This window comes from Cnephaeus nilssonii (assembly GCF_951640355.1).
Source record: "Cnephaeus nilssonii genome assembly, chromosome: 17".
Taxonomy (NCBI): Eukaryota; Metazoa; Chordata; class Mammalia; order Chiroptera; family Vespertilionidae; genus Cnephaeus; species Cnephaeus nilssonii.
The window spans coordinates 36,543,535-36,566,298 of NC_137088.1; the positions used below are offsets into that span (position 1 = coordinate 36,543,535).

General features: G+C 51.4%; 1 protein-coding gene across 5 annotated transcripts in view; it reads left to right on the plus strand.

Moving 5' to 3' along the window:
- The window catches only part of ATP2B2 (ATPase plasma membrane Ca2+ transporting 2), a 371,353-nt gene that overhangs the window by 282,412 nt on the left and 66,177 nt on the right, over nucleotides 1-22,764 (plus strand). For 4 of the 5 annotated variants that reach the window (XM_079795180.1, XM_079795181.1, XM_079795182.1 and 1 more), the window contains 5 exons: nucleotides 2,245-2,502; nucleotides 3,476-3,601; nucleotides 16,229-16,354; nucleotides 17,988-18,020; nucleotides 19,165-19,224. In XM_079795180.1, the coding sequence (XP_079651306.1) occupies nucleotides 2,245-2,502; nucleotides 3,476-3,601; nucleotides 16,229-16,354; nucleotides 17,988-18,020; nucleotides 19,165-19,224 (603 nt within the window). The remainder of the gene's footprint in view (nucleotides 1-2,244; nucleotides 2,503-3,475; nucleotides 3,602-16,228; nucleotides 16,355-17,987; nucleotides 18,021-19,164; nucleotides 19,225-22,764) is intronic. The other variant, XM_079795184.1, reaches the window with a different exon arrangement.

Consider the following 22,764-nt stretch of genomic DNA (forward strand, 5'->3'; position numbering starts at 1 on the left):
ACTTGGCCTTTTTGTCATGTTGTTTCTGTCCCCTGGCTTTCCCAGATGCTCCTGCTGGGGTCTCCTAAAACTGCTGTTCTGCCCTGGCCGGCGTGGCTCAGTTAGTTGGGTGTCGTCCCATGCACCAAAAGGTTGCTGGCTCCATTCCCAGTCAAGGGCACATGCCTAGGTTGGGGGCTCAATCACTGGTAAGGGGCATGCAGGAGGTAGCCAATTAATGTTTGGCTTCACATCGATGTTTCTTTCTCTCTCTCTCTCCCTCTCCCTCTCTTCCTCTCTAAAAGTCAATTAAAAAAAATACTTTTTAAAAACCTGTTGTTTTCTCGCCCTGGCCGGCGTGACCCAATGGTTAGAGTACTGGCCCGAGCACCAGAGAGTCACGGGTTTGATTCCCAGTCAAGGGCATGTGCCTGGGTGACAGGTTTGATCCCTGACCCCCGTCGGGGCACATGTGGGAGGCAACCAATCCATGTGTCTCTCTCACATCAATGTTTTTCTCTCTCTACTTTCTCTCTCTCCTCCTCCCCCCCCCCTTCCACTCTCTCTAAAAATCAATGGGAAAAAATCTCCTCCCGTGAGGATTAACCAAAAATAACAACAAAAACTGCTGTTCTCTCTTCCTTGGGATTGAATTGAACTCCCATACAATTGGCCATAGGTCTATGGCAATATTTTCTACTTTTCCACATGAGGCCAGCAAGTGGCAGAGTGTACTAGGCTCAGGGCCAGTGGGCAGGGCAGGTCCAGTGTCAGATTCTAGGGCCAGGTCTGGATTCAAACTTCAGATCTGCTGTGTGACCCCAGGTGAGTCACTGTCCCTCTCTGAACTGCTTCCCTTTTTTCAGCCAGCTTGATGATTAAAGTGAGTGCTTGGCATATAGCAGGTCTTGCAAATAGCCCAGTCGCCTGCCCAACCCCCATGGGAGAGAACGACCCTGAGTTTTCCAGGAGTGGATGGTCAGACACGGAAAGGGCCGTTCTCTACCCCCACCCTCTTCCCCAGTGGAAAAAGGACCTGAGCTAGTCCTGGCTGCAGCAATCACCTTGGCTGTGACACCTCAGTTTCTGGGTCTCAGTTTCCTCCCCTGTTAATGGGGGAAATACCACCCACTCTCTGGATCCTGTGGGGAAGCAGAAGACAGAGTGTGTGGAAGGGCGAGGAAAGGCCCTAGCAATCAGCACCATATGGACAGGGCGTGCCTTTGCGTCTGAGGCCTTTGCGTTAAATGTGTGTGGTGTTTTTTCATTTTCTTTTCCACATGGTGGGCCCGGCAGGCCTCAAGCAATTTGAGGGCCCAGACTGGGAGGTTCAACAGAGCAAGGGTGTGAGGTGTAGGTCACACAGAGGCTCAGATGGAATGTGGGTATCCTCACGGTGTGGTTGGGTCTCAAATCCAACAAAGGCCAAGTAAGAACCTCCTGTGACTGAGCGCAGGCCGGAGCTTCCACCTTCTTTTCCTTGAGCCCAGAAAGTGGTCTCAGTGAACCCCATTTTGCAGATGAGGATGCTACAGCTCAGGAAGAACAGTGATTTACCCAGGCTAGTACAGGGATAGCAGTGGGATTAGAACCAGCTCGTCGGAGGGCAGGTCCAGTGCTGTGGTTCCTACCCCCCAACCTAGAGACCTGCCTCGTGGTTGCTGGAAGAATGGAAGGAAAGGACAGCAGCAAAACTGCATTTTAGACCCTAAAGCAGGTACAATGTTGATGGGCCCCATTCTGTTACATACTCACTTTTTCTCGTTTCTCGTTAAGCAGGCATCTCTTTTGTGCCATGGCTATGCTGGAGATGCTATAGACCTCACCTCATTAAATTCCAGCCCTCAGAGTGGTCCCTAAGATAAGGACTATTCTTCCTATTTTACAGATAAGAAAGCTGAGGTTCAGAGAGGTGAAGTCATTACCCAAGATCTCACAGCTAGAATAAAGGCAGAAAGCCACAGTAGGCTCTGAAGTCAGATATCCTAGCTCCGCACTTGCCCTTCCGAGCTTAGACAAGTCATGTGGCTTCTCTAAGAAGCCTCAGCTTCCACATCTGTGAAATGGGCAGAGTGAGTACTCTGAGATGATGTGTGTGAAGCCCTTTGCACAGGGCTTGGCACCCAGATGCACTGAATAAATGATTCATGATTATCTGATTATCAACATTTTTTGCTTGACAGAGCTGGGATTTAAAGCCAGACCACTCGAGGCCCCATCTGCCTCGCTGACCCCACACCATCTGCTTCCTTCTATTCTCTGCAGGATGCGCCACAGCCCAGGCTGGGTCTGAGGATGAAGGGGAGGCTGAGGCAGGCTGGATTGAGGGGGCTGCCATCCTCCTCTCAGTCATCTGTGTGGTCCTGGTCACGGCCTTCAATGATTGGAGCAAAGAGAAGCAGTTCCGGGGCCTGCAGAGCCGCATTGAGCAGGAGCAGAAGTTCACCGTGATCCGGGCTGGCCAGGTGGTCCAGATTCCTGTGGCCGAGATTGTGGTTGGGGACATCGCCCAAATAAAATATGGTAAGTGTCCCAGCCACAGAGCTACATGCTAGAGCTGGAGCAGAGATGGGACAGGCCAAGCAGACCCAAAGACACTGGCCCAGGGAAGGGGGTGGGTCCCTGAAGGCTGATCCCAAGCCAAGATGTCTTCTGCGATCCTTTCGAAGTTACTTCCTAGAGGGAGTAGATTTCAGAATTGATTTAACTCAGAAATGGCAAATACTTGGCACATGTGCCACCACTCTCAATACCTGCAGACGTTACTAATCAGTAACAGCTCAGGGCCTCCATACAGCCTCAGAAGCCTTCTCAACACAATACTCCAAGGACTACTAATACTCAGAATGGTATTCCTATCCCTGATTTGGCTATTGATGGCTGGTTGTTGGGCCAGAGAGGGTGTTATGGGGAGTGAACATAGATGAGTGAACATTCTAAGCCTGTGATACTACCTTGAAGAAAGTGGGCAAGCTGGTGTCAAAGGAGTTTAGATGAGTTATGTCCTTGGGAAAGTAGAGGCAGAAGATGGAAGCGAGACTTGGAGTATACCCCTCCTCACTTAGTTCTTGGGGGTTTGGTTTCCTCTGATGATGTGACTGTCTTTGAGTCTCCTCTGCCTAGCCCAAATGGACTAGTCCCTTTCAAAAGAATTCCTCAAATCATAGTTGAAACCAAAGAATGAATTGTTGAGAAAACCAGGCCTCAAGACCACACCAGGCCAAGAAAAGCACTTAATAAACTAAAGAACATGACTGCCTGAGCTAGGATTGTTGGGCCCAACCTCAACCCTCCCAGCCTGTACCATTGGCTTCAGCTCCAGTCTTCAGCTGCCTATTGGCCTGTGATGGGCACCATGTTGGTTCCTGCACCCTGGGAGCTCTAGGCAGCTGGTCCCAATAGTGAACCTTCCCTTATAATCATAACTTTTGGGGACTATTTCAGCCTCTTCAGCAACCTGAGACCCTGCTGACTCCCTTGACCTTCCTCCCATCAGGTGATCTCCTCCCTGCTGATGGCCTCTTCATCCAGGGCAATGACCTCAAGATCGATGAAAGCTCCTTGACAGGAGAGTCTGACCAGGTGCGCAAGTCCGTGGACAAGGACCCCATGCTGCTGTCAGGTGAGCTGCAGCCCAACTGTGGGCTCACTCCCATTGCTGGTTTCTGTCCCCTTCATGAGGCTGGAGGGTCTTGGAGACTTTGGTCCTTGGCTTCAGATCTCTAGCCAGCTCAGCTCCAAGTGAGAACTTCCTCTCTTTTCCCCAGCAAACATGCATTGAGCCTACTGGGCTCTCAGCACTGCTTTAGGGATACCACAGTGAATAGAATCTAGATAAAGAATCCCTGCCCTCAGGTAACTTACCTTCTAGTGATTTAGTTTTCTGAAAAGTCAAACATTGAAGCACATTCTTATCATGGATGAGAAAGAATCAGTCAGGTGACAATTGTTTTGTTTTGTTTAATCCTCACCTGAGGATACTTTTCCATTGATTTTTAGAGTGAATGGGAGAGAGAGGGGAAGACAGAGAGAAACATCTATGTGAGAGAAACACATCAATTGGTTGCCTCCTGCAGGCCCCAAACCAGGACCCGGGTCAGAAAGGAGCCTGCAACCGAGATGCCCTTGACTGGAATCAAAACCAGGACCCTTCAATTCCAGGACCCTTGGCCCAGGCTCATGGGCAAAGACAGTGAGCCAAACCAGCTAGGGCTGGGTGCTAGACAACTAGGAAGGGATGAGGCAGTTGAAGCCTCAGTCCTGAGGAGCTATGGTGTAGTGAGAAGAGATAGGCAATGGGAAAATTCCAGATGGTGGTAGGTGTGGAGCAAAAATAAAGCAGGACAAGGGGAGGCAAGTGGCTGGAGAGGTCAGGGGAGGCCATGTGTGAGCTGAGGTGTGAACGATGAGCAGGAGCTGGCCTTGTGACTATCCAGGGAAAGTATACTAGGCAGAAGGAACAGCAAGTGCAAAGGCCCAATGGCAGGATTGTGCTGGAGGACTGTGAACAAGATGGAGATGTGGAGGGGCCAGATGCCAGGCCTCATGGGCATGGTCAGGAGTTTGGAAATGTTTTGTGTGATGAGGATTATCTGGAATGGTTTTAAACAGTGAACTGAACACATTTACTTTTTTAAAATCTCACTCTGGCTGCTGCAGGGGGCAAGACAGGAAGCAAGGAGACCATGCAGAGGTAAGGCGCCAGCCAGGTGACCACCCTCCCTCCAACAGGAATACCCAAAAGGCCTTATTGTCCAGCAGTGCTCATCAAGCAGCCTCTGATCAGCTACTTTGGGCCTGACCCTGGACTAAGCAATGGGACCCACCTCTGGCTTCAGGAGCCTCCAGCCCAGATAGGCTGGGATAAGCAGACCAGCAAACAACTAATTCCACACTGGAGGAGTGAGGAAGGTGTACAAAAGCCAAGAAGGGAACAGAAGGGGGAGGTGGAATTGAGCTGGACTTTAAAGCATGGGTAGCAGCCCACCCAACAGAGTTTTGGATAAAGGGCCCTCCTAGCAGAGGGCACAGAGGTCTGAAGGAGTGTGTGTCGTCCTCAAAATACAAGGTCCCTGCCCTCCTGTAGCTTAGACTCCAAGAGACAGACAATAAAGAAGCAAGCAAACAAATATATAACGTAATTTCAGATAGTGGTAAATCAGTGATGGTGATAATTCTGCCATGGTAATGAAATAGAGACCCAGAGGAAAGGGCAGGAATCTTAGCTGGTCAGGGAAGGAGTATCTGAGGAGACTGCATTGGAGCTAAAACCAGAACTATGACAAGAAAGATCATTATAGGCAGAGGAATAGCAAGTACAAAGGCCCTGGGGTCTGACTGAGAGATGGAAATCCTCAAATGCTCTCTTGGAACTTAGGGCTACATGGCCCTGTGGTCCTAGTTCCAACCTCTGGTTAGCAGAGAGGCGAGCATTCTTGGGAGCAGTGGCCAGGTGCATCAGGTGGGTCATCTTGGTCAGTGGAAATTGAGGGGAGGTTCTGGGCCTGAGCAGATGGGTTGTGTCTGTCCCTCTAGTCAATGATAAGCCTCATAATTGGGTAGAGGTGGTAGGATGTCTCTGAGGGAACTGGATGTCCCAGAGACCATCAGACCCATAGGCCCTTGGAGACTTGGCAGTGATCTCTGCCTTCAGTGGGGAAGAACAGGGAACCAGGGACAGACAAAAGTGTTCCAGGTCTTAAGAATCTGGGAGAGCCCTGTGAAGCTCAAACTGGTGGGATCACAGTGGGGTCAGCACTGGTCCTCAGCTCGGGAATGGGTGGTCTCTGAGCACTGAGAGATGAGAGGCTCAAGTTGAACCAACTGCTTTAGTCTCAACCTATACAACTGGCTGAAAGCCTAGCTATGAACTTGGCTCTGAGCCTTTGGATGTCAGGAGACAGCAGCCACGGTCTCCCATGATGTCCTTGTGGACAAGATGGAGAAGGCTATGCCAGAGGCCAGGAGATTTTGGCCAGTTTGTGCTGATTCTTGGATTGCGGTTATCTGGTTTCTAGTGGCCTTCCCTGGAGCTCTGTCCTGTCACAATATGGAAAGTGTGCCATCAAGTTCACAGAGACCACCAGCCCAGGGAGCATGGCAAAAAGAAAGCAAGAGTCAGGACCCACAGAGATCACCAGAGTGCAAGGCCAATTAGACAGAAGGAAATGTAGCTGACTGCAAGCAGCAGTGCTCACATTCAGAAACACAATTGTGTGGGGGAAAGGAGGAGCAAGTGGCTTGGCCCGGGCTCATGGGAAAAGACAGTGAGAAAGTGGCATCATTGGCCCAACAGAAAGTAATCTAACTGGGAAGAGAATTCTGTTGCAGAAGAACCATTCTAGGACAAAGGAGGCTGCCTGTAAGGTAATGAGTTCCCTGTCACTGATTGGAACTTCGGGCCACATGGCCCTGTGGTCCTGGTTCCAACCTCTGGTACCAGAGAGGCGAGCATTTCTGGGAGCAGTGGCCTGGACAGGCTGTGGGTGGGAGTGGTATAGAGTAGGCCCAAGCACTGAAGGGACACTGCATTCAGTGCCCCGCCCAGCCGTGAAAGTCACGGATTCACCACACCCTGCTCATCCTGTACCTCTACTACAAACCCACCTGGCTCCACTCCTGTGCCCTGCCTCTGCGGAAGCTGCTCCCTCCTCCTAATGGCCCTCCTTCTCCCTTTCACATTGCTCATTTAACTTCTGCCCATCTGCTCGGGCTTCCCTCCTTCACAAAGCCTGCTCTGAGCACCACCTCTGGCAGTCACTCCCATACCACCTGGGATCCACATGTCAGCCTGTGACATCCACTCTGTGCTTGTCCCGTTCGGGCACAGCCTTGTAATGTTGATTGAGTTTTTTTCTGCATAAACTGTCTCAAGTAAAATAAAGAGCAAAACCCATCCACAGCCCTGCCACCCAAACAGATCTAATGGGTCTCATTTTATCTTTGGCCATACACAGATAGAAGACACCAGGACAGACACACTGGTGGTCCACTTCTATTTCAGTCCTCTCACCCAAACAGATCCAAGCAGGCGGGAGCCCACGCCTGAGGTTATCAGGAGGTCATGCCCAGCTCCACCCCTGGGCCCTGCACACCTCAGGGCTCAGGCACTGCCTGCCAGAGTGAGGAGAGAGGCTGCATTGTAGAAGAAGCAGAGTTGGGCTCTGAACTCGCTGTGTGGCCTCAGGCAAGTTGCTTCACTTCTCTGAGCCTCAGTTTACCTGTGAGGACAATAGGGGTGTCCTGGTGTATGATATTGGTGAAGCCCTACTCAGCATAGCACTGGTAGGGGGATGCTCATGCTGGGTTGGTTCCCTTTCCCGTTCCTTGGATGGAACCTGGACTTGGGGGCAAAATCGTCTTGGGTTCCAATCCCGACTCTGCCCCTTACTGGCTGGGAGACCCTGGACAAGCTTCTTCGCGTTTCTGAGCCCCCATTTTCTCACTTGTAAAATGGGAGCATAACCCCAGCTCATAAGCTTGTGTCAAAGCATCCGCTTTCCTCTCTCTCCCTTCATCTCAACTGTCTACCCTTCCCACTCTCTGGACTGCCCACCTTCTCTCCACCATCCAGCTCCTCCCACCTTCAGCCTGCAGGAGCCTGCTTCCTCCAGGGGGGTTCCTTGATAGCTCTCTCCCCAGTGCTGTGAGTTCTGGATGCTCATGTTTGCGCATGACCAGACACCCCAGATCCTGTCCCTGTGCTGGGAAGCCTTGCTGGGCCTTTTGGTCAGATGACCCTCAGGGAACACAGAGACCAGGATAGGGGTGCCTGTGGGGTCCTCGTGGTAGTGCAGAAGTCCCCTTGTGGTATCTGGCACACTGCGTCAGCCTAGAGGAAGGCGAAGGACACTCCAGTTCTGAGTCAGTTGGCCCAGCCATGTCTGGACTGTGATCCTGGACAGGTCACTTCATCTCTTGGAGCCTCCATGTTTGTGTTTGTACAATGGGGAAGCCAGTGGGGGCCCCTTCCCCCTGCCTACCCCACAGGGAAACCACATGCACAGATGGATGTGACTGTCCTTTGTCAATGGTGCTGTGTGAGGTGCTATGTGAGGAATAAGAGCAGCGTTTGGAGACAGAACACTCGGGTTCTAGCCCTCCATCAAGTTTTGGCTTTGACCTCTGCCCCCAAGGACTTCAGCCTCCTCATCTATTACTCAGCAGCATCTACTCTGATGTCCCCAGTGCTCCAGGCACAAAGGAAATCATAAAGGCCTGGAGCTCCTTCCCCAGGACGGCCAGGCAGGCCCCAGCCCATGTCCAGTTCTTCAGACCAGGCAGAGTGGAAACAGGAATCGCAGGCTCCCTGGTCCCTGGGTCCAGGCAGAGGGGTAGGGGCGCCAAACCAGATCACAGCTGCTTCCCACTGCTGCCTACCGAAGTGCCCCTCAGTGCGGCTGCTGAGTTAGTTCCCTGTGCAAGCAGAGCCTCCCCGTGTTTAAATGTTGGCAAGAAATCCCTGTTCTTTTCAAGCCTGTGTGGGTCAAGCAACAGATGGGTGGGCCCTAGAGCACAAACTCTGAGCTGGGCCCATTTCTTTTGTTTCAATTTTGTATTTTAAGATAATATCAAACTTTCAGAAAACTTGCAAGAACAATGCAAAGAACGCCTGCGTGCCCTTCCCTCTGATTCCACTGTATTACCGTTCTGCCCTTGCCTGCTCTCTCAGGAGCCTCCCTCTTCCTCGTCAGGCACATGATTGCCCTGGGGCCCTTCACATTTCAGTCTCTTCCCTAAGAAAAGGTGTTTTCGTGTGTAACCACAGCACAGCTGTCAATTCAGGAAACTCAACATTGATGCAGTACTGCCACCTAATATACTGTCCATATTCATGTTTGCCTGCTGTCCCCACAGCATTCTCCAACTGGGACCCAGAGCAGGACACTGTATGGCATTTAGGTGTCCTGCCCCTTCAGCCTCCTTTCCCCGGAGCACCTTTCATGGAAGGCCAGTGGTTTTGAACCCTCCTGGGTCATGAACTCTGGTGACAGTCCCATGGAAACAGTGATCCCTCTTATGAGAAATAAATACCTAGACTTGTGACTTTGCAACTTCTCAGGGGATTTACAGATCCCTAGAGAACCTAGTCTTGTCTCGATTTGCAGCTGGGGAAACTGAGGCCCAGAGCAGGAGTGTAAGGCCCCACAGAGGGGAGGGCCAGAGAGAGACCCTAGCCCTCTAGCCCTCTAGCCCCCCAGCCCTGTACTCCTGCAGCCCCCATGAGTGAGCTCTCCTCCAAGGGCCCCGTGACTTCTATTACCCAGCCGCATGGCCTGTTTGAAATGTCTTGTGGTAAATTCCATCAGGAAGCCAACAACTAGGTGCCATCAGTGTGGCCATGGAAGGGCCCCGGGGGCCAGGGTGAGGGTTTGTCCTCAAAAGCAGCAGGGCCTGGCTCCAGGAGGCCCATTAGCTCTGCCCCCTACAGGACCCCCAGCCTCCTCCATCCCCACTGGAGTCAGGGTGTTAACAGCACAAGGTTGCACAGGGCATCAGCAAACCCCCTTGGGCCTGCTGCCCACCCTGCCCACCGAGTGGTAGGCCAAGCATGGAGAGCCACACCTGCCACCACTGCTGCCGCCTCCGGGAGCCTAGGATGATATCTTGACGCTGGAAAGCCCAGTCTGCTGCTCGGCCCATGCTCTCTCCATTACACTACCCTGCCTCTTCTCCATGAGAGGCAGTGGGGTGTAGTGGATAGAGCACGGGCTCAAGTCCCGGCTCCATCGCTCACTGCTGTGTGACCCTGGGCAGAGAGGCCAGGGTGGTTGGAGGGGCTTGGGGTTATGCTTGCACCAGAACCTACCTCACCGGGCTGTTGTGAGGGAGACAGGCTCACAGGCACTAAAGCACTTTACCAACTGTCTAGTGCTCTGCAAGTGTGCGTTATTACTGTTAGCAACGGGGCTGGGAATCGTATAGCTTTGCTTGGTGCTTGTGCCTAGAGGCAGATGATAATCCCCAGAAATGGCTTCCATTCCTTTTTCACATCTCTACCCCAGAAAGAGACCTTTTGGAAGGTATGACCTTACCCCTTTTCCTGTCCAGAGAGAGGCCTGGGAAGTCAAAACTGGGAGAACAAGCCTTAACCTATGCCTCAGGCGCTGTGCAACCACAGTCAGCCATTTGCCTTTTCTTGGCTCAAAAGCTGCATTTTGTAAAACTAGACCCCTCCAGCTCTGCAGACAAGGGCTCAGTGTACCCCACTTGCTACTGCTCATAGCAAGTCTCAGGTAGAGATGAGCTTCGGCCTGCAGTCAGGAAGATTCTGGCCTGCCCTCTGCTACCTGGTTAAAGGTAAGGTTCCGGTGGGATATGACAAGCTGTCCAGTTGGCAGAAGCCACAGTGTTCCCTGGGCCTGAGCTCCTTTCTCTCTCACAGACGGACAGGAGCTGGACGGCTGACACAGCTCCTCCACCGCTTTCCTGCCTTCGTCTAGCTTCCTGCCTTCCAACTCTGCCATAAGCCTTCCCGGCAAGGTGGGAAAAACAGAGACTAGAGCCCCACCCTCACTCCACCCCAGCTCTGCCCTCTCAGCTGAATGTGGAGATGACCTCTTGGGGCAACTTTCCTGTCTGTGAAATGGGAGGGAGATGATGATTACTCACAGAGGAACTGTGAGGGCCAGGTGGAGAAAGCAGCTCAGATAGTACTTGACACACAGTGAACCAGCTCAATGAAGATTAGTTCTCTTCTTCCCTCACCCAGTGGCTCCCTGCTGAACACCAAGCAAACCCCAACTCTGCAGCCCTCACACAGGCTGCTCCATGGTCCTGCTTCTCTCCCACTCCTCCCTTCATGAGCCCAGCTGATCCACTGCCGTCGCCTGTCCCACCTCCCACCTTTGCCTGGGCTGTGCCCCCTGCCAGGACACTGGGTCCTCAGATCTCTGTTGTCTTATGCTGTTATTGATCTGTGTGCCTGTCTGCTCCCCTCAAACCCAGCTGGACTGTGAGCTCCTGGAGGGCAGAGATCACAAGAGACCCTCCCTTCCGGCCCCAGAGCCCAGCACAGAGTTGGCACTCCACAATATCTGTCCATCAGATGAAACGTGTGGCCTGGCAGGAGGCTTCACGTTTGGTCATCTATCCACACAAGCCTCTGATGGCCCCATCTTAACTGAAATCCAAACTTTCCAAGAGGTAGCCTCTTAATGGAGGCTGCCCTATCCCAGCCAGGGATGGCCCTTGTCTCCAGGGACCAGGGGACCCAGACTTCATCACTGAGAGGTGAGACCTAAGCCAGGCCTCCCCATTTTGCAGAGAACAAAGCTGAGGTCCAGAGAGGAGAGGGCTGGCCTCAGGTCACACAGCAAATCAGAAGCAAATACCAGACTGGTTCCCAGGTCCCCTACTCCTTAGCCCAGGGCTCACTTCATCCACCCCCACCATGCTTGTATATCCTGAAGGGCTCCATGGGAGCTTCGATGAGGTGGGAGCTACAGGATGGTGCCCAAGAGACCATGGACAGTGAAGTCTTGGTGCAAGGCCCTGCCAGGGCCCCCATACACAAGGGGTTCTCACCTTGGTCCCTACCCAAAGACCCTACAGTTTTCCATTGAGAGATTTAGTCATCCAACCTTTTATTTGAATGCCTGTGGTTCTGCCTTTACAGCCACAGGCTTTGGGGTTAAGCATTGCCCTCTGTAGAGGATCCTGGAGCTGGGGTGTGACAGTGTAGGGGGGATGACCTGGTACACTCAATTCTTCCTCTGGCAGAAGGGACAGCCAGGCCCTGAGGTCCTTGTAGGAGAGAGATCCTGGTAGGAGAGAAGGACCCTTGAGGAGGAAGTTTTGGATGAGAGGTAGGGGAAGGGTATTCAGTAACTGTGTGAGCAAAGTGGGTGGGGGACTGGACACAAAGGCCCAGTGAGCTATGCACATTCCCAAGGCAGAGGCCACAGGGCAAGAATCAGTGGTCAAGGGCCAGAAGAAGGCCAAGGTCTGACACAGGGGGTACTGACCGAATTTGGACTTTGGGGAATTTTGGAAGGTGTCTGAGCTGGGGGACAGTGGTCAAAGCTGAAACTGGGGCACAGAACGAGGGAGGGCCAGAAGGAGAGGTTGGTGTCCCATCTACTGCTGGGGCCTGGAGGACCACCTGGGGCTCATCTGAGGCTGGGCAGGGGGCTGTGCCTTATGTTGTCCCCTGAGTTATGGCCAAAGGTCACCTCCCTGGCTTCCTCCTCCTTCCTCCCTCCTCCCTGCCTCCCAGTGCAAAGCCGCCAGCTCCCTGCAATGATGGGAGTGATTAGATTAGAAGGTGATTTTGGGGTCTGATTATCTTGGGTGGAAATTGGCCCCCTGTGTCTTTTTCCATCCCACCTAGAGCTGGGGAGGTGGGGAGCAGTATTTCCATTGCCACCCAGGCAGAACAGACTTTCACAAATGTGTTTGAGATCAGGGTGTGAAGACCTTGTTTCCTGGAGGGACAGTTGACAAAGAAGATAGTCTCTATCCACTTCAGACAGGAAGTTCAAAGCCTGGCTCTGCCCCTCACCAGCTGTGACCCTGGGCAAGCCACTTCTCCCTGAGTCTCAGCTTCCTCCTCCATAAACTGAGGGTCAGTGTGAAGACTCAGAGATGACTGCTGTGAGGGGCTTAGCACACTGCCTGCAGAGAGCAGGTGTCCTCCAGAAGGTAGTGCCAGTACCGGCAGTGCTGCCTGCACTCTTAATGCATGAAGTGTGTTCCTCCCTCACCTTTAAAGATCTACAATGACCCCACCCCCACATGACCTCTCTGGGCCTCAGTTTCCTCAGCTATCTAACACTGCTGGCATTTAACAACCCCTCCTGACAGCCCACACACAAGCTGAGCTGGTGCACCACAAAGCATTTTAGCAGCAAGTTATCATATTATCCAGGGTCCCATTACTGGGCCCTGGTTCTCCCTGTTTGTGCTCCTTACGGGCTAGTTAGGCTGCAGGGTCTGCCTGTGATAGAAAGACACCAGGCCTGGGATGGTTGGCCTAGAATCAGTGTCCAAGCTCATTCTGTGGTCCTCACTGTCCTTCTGTCCTGAGAATGGGCAAGGAGCAAGCAGAAGAGCTCATGTCTGAGGACCTGGGTTCTGTTACAGATTGCCAGGTTTATTGACCCCCTGGGAACCTCATGACTTAGTTTACCCATTCATGGATGGACAAACTGACTTTTCCCTGCCTTAAAGGAACTTCCTGGAGTGTGTTTGTCTGCACTTTAAGATCCTGATATACTGGAAGCCAAGGCTAGAACACCACACACATGCACACACATGCGCACTTTCACACAGATACACGCACAATCTCACGATTGTTCAGATCCTAGAAGGAAAGGGACGGAGTGGGTGAAACACCTTGGAAAGTAGAAATAGATTTCCTTACTTTAAGGGAAGTACTTCCAGTCCTGACTCAGAACTTCTTGACACTTATTTTAGATACAATTCTAATGAGTTTGTTGACTTAGACTTCAAATCTGAAGCAAATTGGAAAACAAGGAGAAGGCTGTTAGAGACAAGTTACCCCGATAATGGGGAGAAGAGGCAATCAATCTTGAGAGGAAAGAAGGAAAAACTCTAAAAAGCAGAACTTGATTCAAGAAGCAAGTCATCAGGGCTGTTTAGTATTGGGGGTCAGCATCCATGGCCATCGGGCCCCTCAAACACTGTCTTGCAAACTCAACATAGTTCTTACTGTGCAGCCTGAGGACAGCCCAAGACTGCTTCAGACCAGACTGCATTCTGACTTCTCTATTGAAGAAAGAAGTATGTGCTGCATTGTAGAGAGCTTTCTACCCAGAGTGGTAAAAATTAAAATCGGGGGGAAAATGGGCACCTAACTATTCTTTACTAAAGAGAGTGGCCACTGGCAGGACTGAGGGGGCCTCCCCAGGTGTGTCCTGAGCCTCTGCAGGTGACACCACTGACTGACCCAGTCAGTCAGTCCCAGGTGCCAACTCTCTATTTGTGAGTGGCCCATCTGTTCTGAGAAAGCTTCAGGACCCAGTAGCTATGTGTTTCCAACGCCACTGAGGATAAAGGGCCAGCAGCCTCCGGATGTCAGGCCTGGGCTGTTGTAGCTGCTGTTCATTTCCTGTACCAGGTCCCAGCGCCTTCGCTAGGGTCACCTTGTTTCCTCAGTGAGGCCACAGCTTCAGTGGTTTCTCTTTTCCCCCCATATTTTTCCAATTCTTTTATCATGGTAAAATACACATAACATAAAATTGACCATTTTAACCATTTTTAAGTGTACAGTTCCATGACTTCCTAGTGTGTTCATATTGTTGTGCAGCCATCACCACCATCCATCTCCAAAACTTTTTTCATCTTGTAAAACTGAAACTGTCCCCATTAAACACTATCTCCCCATCCCCCTACCCCCAGCCCGCAGCCCCCAGCAACCAGCATCCCACTTTCTGTCTCTGAATCCGACTACTCTAGGAGCCTCATGTAAATAGAATCAAACAGTATTTGTCTTTCTGTGACTGGCTTATTTCATTTAGGATTATGTCCTCTAGGCTGATCCATGTGGTAGCATGTGTCAGAACTCCCTTCCCTTTTAAGACTGAATAATATTTTATTATATAGAACTAGAGGCCCGGTGCATGAAATTCATGCACGGGGGGGGGGGGGGGGCGGTCCCTCAGCCCAGCCTGCACCCTCTCCAATCCGGGACCCCTCGGGGATGTTCAACTGCCGGTTTAGGCCCAATCCCTAAACCGGCAGTCAGACATCCCTTTCGCAATCCGGGACCGCTCACCTGCCTGCCTGCCTAATTGCCCCTAACCCCTTTGCCTGCCTACCTGATTGCCCCTAAGTGCCCTCTCCTGCCAGCATGATCGCCCCTAACTGCCCTCCCCTGCCGGCCTGATCGCCCCTTTCTGCCCTCCCCTGTCAGCCTGATCGCCCCTAACTGCTCCCCCCTGCTGGCCTGATCGCCCCTAACCACTTTTGCCTCAGCCCTCGCCACTGTGGCTTTGTCCGGAAGGAAGGCAGGACGACCGGAAGATGTCCCGTCGACCCAGTCTAATTAGCATATTACCCTTTTATTAGTATAGATTACCACTTTTGCAGGGGGGTTACCTTTGCATTTTATCCTCATTCTGCAGGAGACTTCCTAAGTGGACTTGGACAAGTTGTTCCCTGACCTGTACAGTGGATGGGGCCTGCCTTACACTAGCAACAAGACACTCTAGTCAAACAAAAGCTGACACAGAAACCCCAAAGATAAATAAAAATGGAGCCACTCTGACCAAAGGCCTCTCACCCCCCACAACTATTCCCGCTGCCCCCTGAAAAAAATTCAGGGCCCTTTGAAACCCAGTTTAAAAAATCTAAAATTCCAAGAAAGAGGTTCTTAATTTTTCTTGCACCACAGACTCCTGGGGAAGTCTGGTATCATCATGTGCCACCCCTACTTGGAATTATACTTTGAAATGCATAAAGCAAAATATACTGGGTGACAAAGGAAGACAGTGAGATTGAAGTAAAGTAATAAAATGTGTGGTATAGGGATGCATGGGCTTTTTCATTAGCACACTGCATAACAAGATCAGCAGTCAGTTTAATAACTGCCTTATTTGTAAAGTAAGGGTGAGTATCATGATATCTGCAACAGCTGCCAAGCGATATGAAAAAACCTGTGATTCTTGTAACATGTGTGATGGTGTTGGGGCACCACTACCACTAATGGGGTTTGTTGCCTACATTCCTAATGGGGGGAAATGCCACATTTCAGGTAGATGTTTGTAAAACTAAAGATGTCATTATTTTCACCCAATATTACAGAGCCCTGAATTCTTTAACCAGATCTTTAAAGTGAGGGTGGTGCCCACTTTAAGCAGTCCTGTAAAGGTCTTAGTTGGCATTTCTTTGCTGGTTATAGAATTAAGCAAAATGAGGTCTCATTCTAGATAAATCAATAAGGAAAAAAGAGAGTGGTCCCTGCTTGGCCTATAAGGGTGAGAGAGGAGAAGCGAAAGAGAGATAGAGGTAGGAGGGAATCTCCAAGAGAGCATGGCAGGTAGTAGGCCTGAGCTGTCTGGAGGCCTAAGAACTGAGGTATAGCAGTGTTTGAGCCCCAAGCCCATCACAGTGCTGTCCCAAAGTGAAATCATCCTAAAAGGTTCATAGTTTGAACCTTAACTATGGGCAGTACCCTTGGACCTCAACAGGCAAATTGCCAGAAGACTCTGGATGGAATCCCTTCCACTCTTTTGGGGAGGGGACTTGGGCCGTGCAATGGTAACTTGGCTTCCATCCCCTTCTCCAGGGACCCATGTGATGGAGGGCTCTGGACGGATGGTGGTGACCGCTGTGGGTGTGAACTCTCAGACTGGCATTATCTTTACCTTGCTGGGGGCCGGTGGTGAGGAGGAAGAGAAGAAAGACAAGAAAGGTAAGCCCACCCTGTTGTGGACCAGGAGAGGAGCTCTTAAGGCCACTTTTTTGTTGTTGAATCATTCACTCCACAAAATAGTTATTGAGTGCCTTTTATGTCCATACCCTGTGCCAACAGCCACATCCTGCATCCTCAAGGCCCTGTTCATGCCAGGAGGGCTCTGTCTGTTCCATCTCCAGGGTCTTGTCCCAGTCTCTGTCTTGTCCAGTCATGTCATAGAAACCCCTCCTCCTCCACCATTGGGCCAGGCCAAGGGTGCTGTGCATTTGTTGAGTCTCCAGCCTTAAGTGTAACCTGGTCCCATCTGCACCCCTCTTATCAAGTAGAAATCTCCACCTGGGAATATTTCTCCACTCTTCTCAACTCCACTGAGCAGAGTGGCAAACCCACTCATCACAGATTCTCCCCAGATGTGGGCAGAGAAGCTTCTAGGGAAGGTGGTTCCAAGTCAACTACTATGAGCCCCTCTCAGATGCTCCTGACACTTCCACCTCACTTGGGTTCTGGCTCCTCCTCCCCCTGGAAACAATAGTCCTTCTTCCCTGGGCCCTCCTCAGAGCACCAGGCTAGCAGCCTGGGCTACAGTTGCCTCTCAGAGGAGAAGAGGAATGCTCAGAAGACACAAGAGCCAAGGCCTCTAGCCCTGGAATGGCCAGCTCCTCACCCAACACTCACACTTGGTCAGAACAGCCCCCTCTCACATCTTTAGTCTTTTGTCTTGTCTCCTTCCCCAAGCTCCAGAGGAGGGTCCCCAACACTCAGACCTTCTGAAGTCCAAGAGAAGGAGATGATAGCAGGTGACCTGTCCTTGAGTTTTAGGGGCAGCCCTGCTACCTCCAGTTCTCAAAGGTCAACCAGGCACAGAGCCTGGGTCACGATCAAAAATAACTTGTCCCCAAGGGTGAAACCCATTTCCTAGTGGGGTTACCTTAAGATTATGGCTTCCTCACCAATAGGGATAATGGAACTAAGGTGTGATCTGTGAAATCCATATCTGGAGAGCAAGAGGAGAGCTGAAGTTGAAACTGAGAACAAAGTCCTGGCCAAGAGGCCCAGAGCATGTCAGAACAGTGTCCATGACATAGAAGCTGGCCTGCTGTGGCCCCAGGTTACAGGCAGTTGAGTAGATGTGGGCAGTTGGACAGGATGCAGCAACCTTTACTATTTCCTTGGCCTCACTGGGGCCTGGGTTAGGGGCAGAGACTCCTACAAGCCAAACTGTGTTTTTTAAAATGCCAGTAGGAAGACAGGCCTCTCCTGCCCCAAAGCACAGGACAGAGTCCCTCACTCAATATTTACTTACACTCCAATGAAATGAGGGCATCAGTGTAGAGGGAAGAGGTGGGAAGTGGAGGCAACATGGCACAGGAAGATGGGTACAGCCTTGCCCCTTACATCCTCGTGAGCAGCACAGCTGGGGCTGGGGCCCTCAGCACTGCCATCCCATCATCTCCATCAGGGACATGGCTTAAAGCCTGATAGCTGTGAGTCCCCATGTCCAGATGACCTTGGGCACGCCAGGATGTGTGTGTGTGTGTGTGTGTGTGTGTGTGTGTGTGTGTGTGTGTGTGTACACAGATGAGGCTGTGTGCTTCTCCTTCATTAATATGTCTCAAAAATCATCACACAGGTGTGAAGAAGGGGGATGGCCTTCAGCTACCAGGTACAGTAAGACACCCTTCAGGGTAGATGGGGCTTTTAGAAATAGCAGCAGCCTTTGACCACTGAGCCTGGGCCCTAGACACCAGCACACAGCTGGAGGAGGCTCCCTGACTGCAGGGGCACTGCCAGACCCTCAGCTGTGCCCCAGGTGATGGCAGTCCCACAGGACAAGCCAGCACCTCATGCTACCTACTTGTTCCTCCAGTGCATCATCCTGGGGGCCAATGCCAATGGCATCGCCAGTGTCTCCACATGGGCCTCAGCCCCACACACATACATTCAGGGGCCCGTCACCATGGGACCCCCACAACCCTGCTCCCCTGCACATCCCCACAGAGCCTGGCTGGCTTCCCCTTACCCACGGTGTGTCCACTTCACCCAGCAGTCTCTTCCCTCTCCTTCCCACAGAACCTGTTCCCCCGTCCCAAGAAAAAACAACACAAGTGAATTTGACCATCTTGTATCATCTTTTAATTTCTAAATTAAGGGAAACTCGCTAGGACCTTCTCTGTCTCGTGCACAGAATGTGACATGTTTGATGTCGCCTTTTAAATGACGGGAAGTGCTGATTAGGAAGGAGGAGGTGGCCATGGGTGGTGACCTGAGTTAAGGGCAAGAATCCTGCTAAGTCACTGCCCTCAATGGATGTTTTGCTGGAACAAGGGATGGTGATCATAGCAATACCCATTCGGAATGGCCAGGGCCACAGTGCACCAGTTGTCGAATGTCTTAAATTGACTCTGTGCCATTGGCCCCTCTGATGGGAAGCCAGAACCCCTCTCCTCATAGAACTCTCTCTAACGGGAACCCCTACCTGATTGGTTGGGCCAACTGGGTGCATCGGTGTAGACCTCACCACAGAACAGTGCCATCCCGCCTAACCACATTGATCATCTTCCATGTTTTATTTCAATGACCCTCCATGCCTGAGTTTTTCCCCCCTGACTTCTGTGGCATCTCTATGAGAACATTTCACCCCGACCCCTGAATTTGAGTTTCTTGATCTCCAACGGAGATTTTCTTTGAAGACTATAGTCATGTTACTTGCCACAAGTTGGTTCATGTCTTTATTGTTGTTGCTGTTCTGCATTGTTGCTTTTCTCCATTGTGACACACTGCATTTTCCATCCCTCCCACCCCCGCAGCGGCCGATGGTGCGGCAGGTTCAAATGCTGCAGATAGTGCAAATGCCAGCCTAGTCAATGGTACGTCTCCCGTGGCAAGCTCTCGGTCTCGGGTGGATGGGTGTCTTCTCCTCCACCCCCAACTTTGGGCTGGCCTCTCCCTATTCTGGACCGCACAGATCTTGGATGTGCATGGACAGCTCTGGGACAGTCGTCCTCTCACATGGGGCAGGCGCTTAAGAGAGAAGCCACCACCAGGAATCAGCTCCACGCCCCCTTGCGGCACCAAAATGGCACTGGCTCCTGTGGGACCTTTGACCTCCCCAACCCTCAGTGGAGCCCTGAAGAGGAACATGACTTTGGCTTCAGATTTGGCCCCAAGAAGCAATGTCCCACCTGTGTGGCCCTCTCCTAAGTACGTTCCTGGCCCCCGCTTTGGGAAGAAAGCCTGGGGTCAGGACCTGGGCTGAAGCTGGAGTCTGGGTGCCCAGTGAAGGCTCCAGTCCTCGACTCTAAAATTACCTCGAGGCTGGGGGACCCAGGCCAAGTTTCAGCTCTTTGGCCCCACCCCTTAGCATGGCTGAGCCACCAGTAGACATTTCTTCCTCTTCTCTTTCACGGAGCGAATGGGCAAGGGGTTCGCTTGGGCTCAGGCCTGGTCTGTCCCTCAGATGTGGACTGGTGTTTCTTGCTGTTGCCTGTGCTGGAGCATTTGTCCTGGGTCTCTGCATTCTGACTGGCCCCCTCGGGGAGGGAGCTGCCACTGTAGCTGGTCTGCGTCTTACCTCCTCACACACTGGCAGGGAGGAGTTCCATGCACTTGCCTCCAAGCCTTTAGATTTCTTAAGTCTCTACCCTTTCGTCTTCAGAGCGGTGAAGCTTCTATTACTCAGACAAGTTCCCTGTTCCCAAATTAGGTAGCAAGATAGTCACCCAGGCTGTTTCTGAACTGCTGAGAGCTGTTCGGGCTCAGTCATGAAGCCAGTGCCCCAGCATCGCTGCATACCAGGCACCCGGCTGTGGGTTTCTCATCCATTGTATCATTTACTCCTCACCACTCCTGGAAAACATGGAGATCTTGTCCCACCTCATCCTGCCCCAGACCAAAAATGGAAGCACCTCAGAGATGTCAGGGGCTGGGCAAGACACTTCTGCAAGCAGCGTCTTCCCAAGAAGGGCTAATTTGGATGTGGGTCTATTTCAGGAGCAGGAGGAGAATGCAAGACAGCTTGGGTTGTGGGAGGTGTCATTCGTCAGGGAGGGGTGGTAAGGGATGACAGAGAGAAACGTAGGCAAACCCAAAGCCTAGGAGGGAAGGAAACAGGATGTGGCATCCTGCCTCCCCCAGGGCAATGAGCCTGCATCTGGGCTGGCCGGTTCGTAAAAAAGTGCACCTTCACTTCCAAACTATAGCAGAAAACTCCAAGTACCCCAAGAAAAACTGCAGGAAAGATGGGGAACTGACATTTCTCCTCCACCTAGGCACTTTGCAAGCATTTTATGCTTGCCATCTTACTTAATCCTCATGACAACCCTATGATACAGAGTTTATTATCCCACTTTAAAGATGAGGAAACTGAGGCTCAAGGAGATCAAGACCCTAGCCCAAGGTCACAGAGCTAGAAAGTAACATAGCTGGGATTTGAACCCAGGCCTGGCTGGCTCTAAAGTGCGTGTTACTCTGCTTGATCCAGAATTTCCCGATGGAGTGTGTCTTGAAACTTCACAAGGATAGTAAGAGGTCTTTCCCCCAAGAAAAAGATCCTGTGGTCAAAGATGTGTAAGAACCTCTGGATAGAATTGGTGTCTTTCCTGGTGGCAGGACTCCTCACTGCCTTGAATATGCTGGTGTGTAGTGGCGAGTTACAGAGCCATGCAGGGGTTCCCAGTCTGATTTGGCTGGAGGACGTTTTCTGACTTTATCTGTGGGATCGTTATGCCTGCATAATATACTTTGGGAAACAGTGCTCTAAGCCATTGCTCAAAATGCAATCAGAGGAACAGAAGGCTGGGCACCTCCTAGAAGCTTGTTAGAAATGCATAAGCTTAGGCCCCACCCCAGACCTACTGAATGAAAATCTGCATCCTGTCAAGCTCTCCAGGCTCCGAGAGAGTGCATAGAGGTTGAGAGGTGCGGGGCTGAGGCGTGGTGAGTGAGAGAATTACTGTCCCTTCTCCCTCCCTCCTCTGAGCCAAATCAGGATAGAAAACAAATTAGAGATAGAAAACAAATTTAGTGGCAGTATTCCCCCTGCCTTTACTCTCCCAAACCCCACCCAACTGAAAGATGGTTGGGCGCCATTCATCTTGGAGGCTTATGACTGCCATTATTATTTTATTTTTTATGATTATAAATGTAATCACTGTTTAGTACATCTCTTATAATCGTGATAAATAATACATCACTCTTAAATCCAGACGTTTACAGGGCACTTAGCGGTGCTTTTCATAAGTTCACCTTGGTTGAAATTGTAACATTTCACAAAGAAAGAAATGGAGACGCTGGGAAGACGAATGACATCTGCCAGGTCTCCTCATTAGTGGTCTGTCTCCCCAGAGAGGCAGGTCACCTCTCCATGAATCCTCCACATCCATGCTTTTCACACTCATGTCCCCGGTGATGCTTGAAGGGAACAGACCCATTTGGCCAAGCTGCATCTGGCATCGGATGCAGAGGGGCCTCCTAGTCTCCACCCAGTTCCTCATCTTAGGTCCTGTCCGACATCCCAGCTCCCCTGAAACACAGTCCATCCTCCAGGTCCCACATGGGGCCAGAGCTGGCTGTCCCGCCACAGTTCAGGGCCAGGCGAGCCCCCGTTTAGCTGAGGAGAGCCCCAGTAAGTCCTTTGCTTCTGAAAAATCAGGCCATCTGCACCAGAGCACACCCGGAACACAACTCCCTTCCTCAGACATATGCATTGCTGATTATTTTTCTGGCCACGTGGTCACTGTGGAAATAAAAGAGGAAATTGCTAGCTTGGTTAATGGGCACACGCACGGGCTATTGCCCCTGATAATATGCAATACAAATAAAGGCCCCTTTGTGCCCTCTAAAAGCAACTACTGAAGCGGAGTCCTCTGGTGCCCAGTTCATAGTTATGTTTTAAAATAAAAATAATTGTTGTAGTTCATTTCTCTTTGCTCTAAAAAGGCCTTTTTCTATTTTGTTTCTTAATCTGGTAGAAAGAATTTTACAATAGAGCAGCGGGGCCTTTCTCTTTGATCCCAGGTGGGCCACTGAGCCTTTGCTGTGAGAGGCAGTGGAGAGAAAGAGAGTGGGGTTGAGGTCCAGGAAGGCCACTGTTCCCGACCCCCCCACCACCACCACCAAGTCCCTACAATGGGGTGTGGTGATGGTGATGACACTGTTGATGGAACTAATAACATAGCCCCAGGATGCCCTATTTGAGAACTGCCTCTAAACCTTCCTTGGTCTCAGTTTCCTCATCTGTAAAATGAGTGAGAAAAGCCCGCCTTGCAGGGCGTTGGGAAGACTGACACTTGCACACTGCAAAAGGCTGAATGGGCCCGTGATTATTACTAAGGCACTTTTAGGTGTTCTGGGGGGTGAACCTTGAATCCCCATTTTACAGAGGTAGGAGCAGAGGCTGGGAGAGGAAC